The sequence below is a fragment of the Psammomys obesus genome, unplaced genomic scaffold (assembly GCF_907164565.1).
Source record: "Psammomys obesus unplaced genomic scaffold, mPsaObe1.curated_primary_1811, whole genome shotgun sequence".
NCBI lineage: Eukaryota > Metazoa > Chordata > Mammalia > Rodentia > Muridae > Psammomys > Psammomys obesus.
Genome location: NW_026596109.1, coordinates 14,176,265 through 14,185,101, shown reverse-complemented (window position 1 = coordinate 14,185,101; position 8,837 = coordinate 14,176,265). Strand labels below are relative to the sequence as shown.

Here is an 8,837-nt window from a genome sequence, read left to right as displayed (position 1 = left end):
TGTGTGTGTGTGTGTGTGTGTGTGTGTGTGTGTGTGTGTGTGTGTGTATATATTCTATATAATATATATATTCTATATAATATATAGATATTGGTTAAGGGAAAAGTACATGAAAGAGGAACCAGAGAGCTCCCCAGCCCCTGAATACCAATGATGCCCAGTCTCACAAAGCCTTTCTCCTCTAGTCTGTTTGGTTTACTAAGGCCACCATAATTTCTCATCACTGACCGGACAGCATAAACACCAAGAATATGTCACATCACTGTCTGGAGCCTGGAAGCCTGGGATGAAGGGACAAGCAGCCTGTTTTCATCTGAGGCCCCTCTGTGGCTTGGACATGACCATCTTCTCCCTGAGTCTGCACAGTCTTCCCTCTGTGTCTATCTAGGCCTTGATCTCAGTAGGGTCTGCCCATACCACCTCATCTTGCCTTAACTACTTTTTAGCAGTTCTATCTCCATATGTAGCTATAATCTGGGATATGAGAAAGTCTGATAGGATTCAGTGGGGCCATGGACAAAGTCTGTGGTAGAAGTTGGAGCCTAAACATTGAGTGCCATTCACCGATAATACTCTCACCTGTGCGGTGCCTGTGAGATTGTGAAATGAGCAAATGAAGCCAGTTCTAACCGCAGCCAGACATGACCTCCTGCTGCTGCGGTCGCTGCTTTTTCCTTGTCTAAATTCTCACATCAGACCCACTCTCGTGCTAGAATCTATCCCTGGGTCATCTCTGACACCACTGATGTCACCTACAGAAGTTGTGTTTTAGTCCTCGGGGCCATGAAAAACGGAGGTGAGAGAAAGTTCAGGTTATGATTATGGTTGTCTCTCTACTCCTTCTCACTACAGACAGCCCCCATTCCCAGCCTCCATTCCTATTGATATTCTCTCATCCAGCTGCTGTCCCCAGAATGCCACTCAAATTGTTCTCATTGAAGTTACTCATATTCTTGTTGCCAAAATGAATAGTTAATTATTTGTCACTATTTTAAGTGACTGGCCACATCTTGAACCTGGAAGGCCTAGTCTCTAACCACATCTAGTATATTTTTCTCGTGACTTTTGTTTTGTCAGTTCTAATCTTCTGGTCTCTTCGTGGGCCTTTTTTATTTATTTTTTTTAACCTTAGGAACCCCTCTGTGGCATGTTACCCTAGAGAAGCTGTTCTCTACCATTGGGTCATGACCCCACTGGGAATCACACATCAGATATCCTGTATATCAGATGTTTATGTTACAATTCATAACAGCAACAAAATTACAATTATGAGGTAGGCAATGAAATAATTTTATGGTTGGAGCCACCACAACATGAAGAACTGTATTAAAGGGTCAAAGCATTAAAATGATTGAGAACCACTGTCCTAGAGTGTCCCCAGGCTACAAAGTCAACAGCTGTTTATGACACTCAATTCTGTTTCCATCCACTCTCTCAAGATTCAGACTGAAAATCCAACTGCCTCCTGGTGACATGAAGGCACATTGCCTGTGTGTGCATAAAGTTCATAAGTTTTACAGAGATGCGTTGAAATAGATAAGCCTCTCGGGTTCTCATGATTCCAGACAGAGGCATGCTTGAGCCTGATATACATGGTGCAAAGACCACAGATGTGATACCTTGCTCTACATGTAACAGAGCTGCTGGGACAGCAGAAGAGTTTTGTTGAAGGAGACCTTCAGAGGTACCATCATGCTTTGGTCTAACACCACTGATATCTAAACCACTAGGGAAGCTGATTTTAAGTCCTCTGGACCACAAAAAAAATAAAAAAGGAGATGAGAAAGTTAGCAGGATCACCCAAGAGACATGGGACTTGTTTCACCTTCTTGAAGGTCTCAGAGGCATTACAGAAGCAACACTTCAGGCTCACCTTCATATTTGTATGTGTGCATTTTATCTCTCCATGTCTTTCACAAAAACCCAAGCCCACTTTTGTCTCGTATGTTTTCTCCATTGGAGGGGCTCCGTTGCCCATGTCATCCACCTAGCCAGAAAGCAAGCACCGTGGCAGTCTCTCTTCCTCTTTACTTGATCATCTGTAAGTCACTGTATCCTGTAAGGTTTATTCTGCTAACATCTTGTAAGGCTGCCACCTCCTGGAATGGGAAGGCAGATGAGTGGTGGAGTGCTTGCCTAGTGTTTTTAAGTTTAAGGTCTTGTCCCAAACACTGAAAAGTGCAAGGGTCCAGCCACGGGTGAGGTCAGGGCACAAAGAGGAGTGGATGCAAGAGCGGCAAAAAGTGAAGAATGAGCCAGACACAGGAATCCAGGAAGAGTTTCATATCCTGTCTGACCGGCAGTCTGGCTGCTTCTTTACTCACACAGAATTTAGTAGGCAGGGATAGATGCGTGTTGTTCCAAAACATAGATCATAACATTTTTGTCCCCGGACACATGTTTTAACTTTCACTTGGCCATAAGTTTAGTCATTACTGATAAACCATGACAGAACAGGATTATCTTTTACAATCATTTTATCTCATCAACTTTTAAACAATATTGCAGTTTCAAGGGCATATTATGCCAAAGCAGGACAGCTTGTTCTCAGGCTGGTAGCTCTTGTGTTTCAAGCGTACTAGACAGAAAGAAAAAAATCCAAGCCAGCCTGGGAAGACTGTCATGTCCCAAGCAGTGTATTATGGGTTTTTAATAGTAAACATGCTGTCATTAGTCCCAAGAAAAGTCTTCAGGCCAAAGCTGTTGCCATTATTATTTAATTTCTGCCATAATACAGTGCTTATATCTTATGTGTTTGTAGAATTTATTTATATGTCTAATCTTGCTATTTTTTTATTCCTTGGTCATAGGACATATGACAACACAGTGGCCCTGTATGAGTTAACTTTTTCTAAGAAAGAAAGTTCTTAATATTTTATTCTTTAATCATTTATCCACAACAATTTTGTCCATCAGTAGTAGGAAAAGGTTTTTAATTTGATTTGCTGCCAACTTCTCCCTAGCCTACCAAATACTGTTGACTTTTTAAGTTTACTTTGCTCTGATTGCTCCTCTTGCTCCTAAGTAAGTGCATGGGCAGGTATGCCGAGAGCATCTTTGAGTCAGAGCCTCATAAGGAGGTCTCTGGAGTAATTATTTGAGTCACAATCTCCAGGGTGTAAGGAGGACCTTCAAATAGGCCCAGATAAGGATATTTCCCTAAAAGAGAGAGGGGTAGTATGGTCAGGACATTCCTGGGAAAGCTTAGAAACAGTACTCCTGGGAAGAGGCATAGATGATTCAGAAGAAAATTTCTATCAATCTAATATTCCCACGTTGTCTGAATAATAAAATCCCCCCAAACATGCAACATGTAGAGATCAAGGCTGAAAGAATAGGAGACTGCACCACAGCAATTGGCTCAGCTTTGCTGGATCTTTATCAAGCAGCTGTGCTGGCTTTATGATTTTTTGCTGTTCCCATTAGATATGGATGTGCCAAAGAAAGAATAAATGCACAGATAAATGAGTAGATCTTTCCCTCCTACCTGTTTTCTTTGGCACCGAATATTTCTTTCAATATTTCTTGTTTCACTTTTCAACCATTTCCAGGTTGGACCATTTCAATTCAGTCTGAGGGCGCTCTGGAAATCCTAGCTCACTGTTCCTTCTCTTTGTCTAAAGTCTTCAGTGGCTCTTGCAGCTTTCTGGTTTTGTTCTTGTCAGTTATCAACTCCCAACTCTCCCTGGACCTTCAGAGCCTTTCATTGGTGATCAGGAACCTGCTTCCTATCTCGGCCTGCTTTCTCCCTGGCTGAGCTCCAAGCTGCTGGGGAATTCCTGACTCGGATCTCAATTCCAGAGAGTGTGTACTCAAGAAAGGCTTGTATTTGAAGAAAGGGGAAATCAAGGTGGCCCTCCCAGCCTCATCTTGTTCTCTGCCCTGTTTTCTATTGTTCTCCTCTTGCATGACTGAGACCTCCTTCTGCACAGCATGGCTGCCTTCTGACTCCAAAGGTTGTTTCCTCTTGCTCTAGCTTGCTCGCTTGACCTGGTGGACGAGAAACTGTCCCTTCTTTGACCTGCAGAAGAAAACCTCTGTGAGTGTGAGTGAGACAGAGGGAGACAACATTCCAGGGCTGGCAGGGAGGCCAGCAGTAGAGGGCCCTGCAGGACATGGGAAAGAAGCAGCTACCACCCAGGATCCGGAACAAACTGGAGGTAGGTTGAGGGCATGTTGGGGTGACATAATGGGGTATAAAGGAGCAGTAGGGGCAGTCACGATGCTGAGGATCCCCCAAGGACCAATTGTGGTTCACTGGGGATGTAGGAATCTGTGAGAAGCCAATCAAAATCATCCTTGCACTTTCCCATGTGGCCACTAAGACAGAAAAGAGTCAAAAGACTGCCTTGGCTAAGTTTAGATTCTAGCCACTGGAAAGCGTACTTCCCAATACTGAACCGAGCATTAGACAGAGCCGCTCACCCATTCTCCAGCAGATCTAAACAACAGCACACCCCGAAAAAGGAACCTGTGGGCAGAAAACCAAACAGCATTGCATATACTGAGTTCCCTCCACGTTGGAAAGGAGCATCAGACATGGCCTAAAAACAGCCACCCTTGTCCCTGCCTCCACTTATGTATTGATTCCCACCTTGTCTCTACCACACTTTCTGTAGTCACACAGAAGCCTGGCTGTCCCCCATGGGAAGAGTGTAGAGCGTGCCCACACTTGTGATGTTGTCACAGGAATACCTCAGAACAATGGCCACTTCTCTGCCAGTGCTGATGATGTTTTCCCAGAGCTTGTTAACTGTGTTGGGAAAGTACATTAATTAAATCAAAGCTACAATGTGCCAGTTGCATATATAATGAAGTTATAACCTTCCTGTGAAGGTGAGAATAAATAATAATATTAATATACCTCAATGATAGAATGACATTATAGAGATTTTTTTTCTGTTATAATATTCCCAAAGAAAAAATTTAAAATTCCAAAAGTCACATCAGTTGCAAATTAAAGCCCCAAATCAACTGTCTTTCCCTTATGAAGAAGCGTAATAAAATTCAAGTGCTGTATTTATTTCCAGATTTTAGTTAGAGAGAGTCCCGCTGACTGGATGGAGCTGGGCTTACATAGGTTTCGGCAAAATTTCACCAAACTTCAGAAAGCTCGAGTGTTGTGCCTGGCACTGCAGTGCCACCTTTCTGTAACTGCAGCGAGTTAGCAAAGCATCATTCGGTGCACTGGCACATTTGCCGAAGCTCTGCCACCCAGTTCTTCTGCATTCACTGGGTCTGAAGACCCCCACACTGGTCCTCAGGCTTGAACAGACTCCCACTTTCTAAGGCCCTTCACCTTTATTCAAGTTCCTCAAGCTATACAAATAGCCACTTGCCCATAGCTAATGCTATCCTGAGCTCCAGAGCCACCAAAGTCTAAAGTCTCAATACTTCTTACCCAGGCTGTGGCGGTCAAAGGTCAGTAGATCAGTCTGTGAAGGAGAGCAGCTCTCTCACAAGCACCACAGTCAGAAACAGAGATGTTCATTTCCAAGGCACCATAGGTCAAGGCCATTCTCCCTGGCCTTACCAGCCATCCCACTTAGGTTCAGTGTATTTTGCTTGACAAGATGTGGCTTTATTTCTCTTTCATAAGTTTTATAGCCATGCACCTGATTTTGGGTGGGTCTCACAACTATTCCCCCCATCACTGAAAAGACAAGTTTTGACCTCTTCAAAGTTCATGAGCTGAAAAGCCCATCCTTCAAGCAGTTGTGTAGGTGAAGCAGCTACCAAGGAAGAGAGGAAAGAGTGTCTTCCAGAGGGGAAAAGGAAAGACTACCCGTGGCTGAACCCCAGAGCTGCATAGATATACACAGCTACAGAGACAGACAAGCCCCTTGCTAGTGGTCCCTATGTCTAGGGAAACACAGCTCCTATTGATACAAAGGAATGCTGCTTCCTGTGAACAGCTGCACGTAAGGAAGGAAAATGAGCCTCTGAGCCAGCCATGATGTCCATTAAAAATACAGCCTCCACCCCCTCAAGCCCAGCCCCATTACAAAACACCACTGTGTAGGAATGAGAGAACAGGGAAGGCAGGCAGTGGATCTTGCTGAAACAAAGAAACCTCAAGACAGGGAAGAAGCAGCCCCTTTAAGCGTAGCTTTTGTGAGCTATGCACTCCCAAGCTCAGCACCTCTCCACATTGCTGGCCTGGCCTGCATGCTTTAGGCATCTGAGTATTTGGACAATGGTTCACACAACTTCTCCCAGCCCCAGCACTGGTGCCCTTTGTAGTTGTCAACCACCATTGTTATTAGATACTTAAATAACTCTTAGAATAATACAGGGTATGTCACTAAGGCGTGTGAGGGAGAAATGCTTGCCACTGAGGGAAGCTGGATGATTTATACATGAGGGCAAGGCTGAGGGCAGAGTTGGACCTGCTGCTGGATTCCTGGCCTCCAGCTCAATATCAGTCCCCATATCCAGGGAAATGAGTCAGTCTGGTTTAAATGTTCCCACTTTCTGGATAAGATAGGCTCTTTTTGTGTTCCCAATACACTGGTGCTCTGAATGAGAATGAAGATGCTAGGAGCTCAAACACTCCATCCCCTGTACTGAGATGCTTCTGAGCTGTGACCATTTGAATGGTATCGCCAAGGTCATAGCTCACCCCAGAGACCCAATAGCACCCAGCCTGTGCCTTACAAAGTATCTTTTTACGTGTACCCCACCTTCTATGTCTTACCTCTCCCCCATTCTCCCATCCTTTGTCCAAACCTTTCCTTCCTCCATCCTTTCTTTCTCTCCTGCCCACTCTCTTTTTCCCCTTATGGCCTGTCCAGCCCTACACAGATCCTGGGTGAAATGGCTGTGGAACTGGTTCTGCGGACTCTCAGGGGCCTCACAGCAAGCTCGGGGGCCAGCTGAGAAGGTTGTGCTGGAACAGACGCTGACCAGCATTGAGGAGGAGCCCTTCTGGAGACGCATCTGCAACATCAATGCCATCATCCTGCTGGCCATCAACATCTTTCTCTGGGGCTATTTTGCGTGACTGCACAGATTAGTATTTAGTTGAAATGAGTGAGAACCGCTGAACCCTAGTCAGTCCCAGAGACCAGAGGCAGGCTCTCTTTCCATCATGCTGTGCTAACTGGAGACCACAGAGGCCGAGAGTAAAAGGGCCCATGAGGAGTATCCAGTCCTACACCCTTGGCAAGTGGAGACATGAAGGACTAGAGAGATCCCTAGGATTGCCCAGGATCACACTGGGCACACACTGGGTCTTCAATTCCAGCTCTCTTTCTTCTCTGTTGCCCTGTAATCCTACCTCAAAAACATCATTCTCTCAGTTTATTCAAGAATCTTCATTGTTTGTATATCTTCAAGTTAGACAGGTAGTAAGAAAATGAGTAGAGAATTCTATAAAAATTACCCAAGTACATTGTTTCCATTCTTTCCCTTTCTGCGTCCTGTCTCCCTCCTTTTCCCTCCTCGACTCCCAGTACTGTGTTTGCAGCATGAGTCCAGTGAGGAGGGTCTTATCATGTCCTTGGTTCCACATTGTGGCTGCCAATCCCATAAGAGTAAAGAACACAGGTAAGATGATGGCTTTCAGGGCAAAGCACTCCTAGACCAGGATTCTCCTTGGCACAACTCTAACTCTGCTTCTGTCCCCACACCCACCCCTGCAGTCTCCACATCCTCGGAGCTTAGAGCCCAGATGGAGTGAAAAGATGTGTTGAAAGCAACAGGAATCAAACAGCCCTATGGAGCAGAAAGGATAGCCTGGGGTGGGCACTCCAGGGTCCTTGTCCCTCTGCCTTCACCTGCCAAGACTCCCTTCTTGTCGTATATCTTAGACTGTGACCCTGAGCAGTTTTCCAGGAAGCTTTCCAAATGCCTCAAACTGGGTCAAGGTCCCACTTGGTCCCCAAAATGCATAAGCTGCCTCCTTGTGGCCCTTATCACACTGTTTTGTAGTGCTGTCTCCCTTCTAGATGGTGCATGCTTAGGAGCAGGGATCAACAGTTATATCCAACCTGACTTTGTACTTATAAGTAGGAGTCAATAAATGCTTGATGGATTCTTATGCTCTCCCAGGCCCTGTGAACTTTGCTCCATGGATGGTGGGACAGAGGGTTGTGGAGTTGGCTTCTGAGGAAGAGAGGCATTGTGCCCAGATGGGTCTCAGGCATCTAGGATAAATGGTACAGATGCAACTGAGAAGCCCTTCTCCCTCTCCTCTGTTCCTCTGTGATGCTGCTTCTAATCACCATGTCGGTGATTTCTCACCCTAACTGAAGACAAATAAAACTCCATTTCATTGACCTGCAGACACAGCCGCAACCCTGCACCTCTGCTGTTACTGCTGCCTTCAATTTTTTGTTTCCAGCGACTTTCTGACCTCATTGATCTTTTGTTTCTTTTGCTTGCTCTGTCCTCCTTCATAGATGCTGACTGAGGATTATGGCTTCCTTCTGACTTCCTCCCAAACCATTAGCACAAGCCATTTGTGTATAGCAGATTATAATAAAAGGCTGGGAGAAAGTGAATTTCAGCAGGAGCATAGTCTAAAACTGAATTGTGACTGACCTTCCTTCTGTTTTGAGGTCTTACGTAGCTTGTGCTGGCCTCAAACCTGCTACGTCACTAAGGATGACCCTGACATTTTACATATATGTGTGCATATGAGTGTGTGTTCATGTTAATGTGTGCACATGTAAGCACATGCATGTGGAGGATGCTTATTTTCTGAGCCATGGTCTCTTAATGAACCTGGAGTCATTTGCCATGTGTTAGCCACAATGAAGTGCCCTGTGCTGGGCTTCTCATTCCCAGCCTGAGATTGTACCTGAAGTTATCAGTTACAAGTATGATGAGCAGGG

The 8,837-nt window shown here is 45.1% G+C and overlaps 1 protein-coding gene across 1 annotated transcript in view; it reads left to right on the top strand.

The window, feature by feature from the left end:
• Window positions 1-8,041, top strand: part of Slc5a9 (solute carrier family 5 member 9) — a 25,030-nt gene extending 16,989 nt beyond the window's left edge. Inside the window, exons 13-14 of the mRNA XM_055628949.1 lie at window positions 3,977-4,160; window positions 6,795-8,041. Of these exons, the coding sequence (XP_055484924.1) occupies window positions 3,977-4,160; window positions 6,795-7,003 (393 nt within the window). The 3' untranslated portion in view covers window positions 7,004-8,041. The remainder of the gene's footprint in view (window positions 1-3,976; window positions 4,161-6,794) is intronic.
• Window positions 8,042-8,837: the final 796 nt, after the last annotated feature.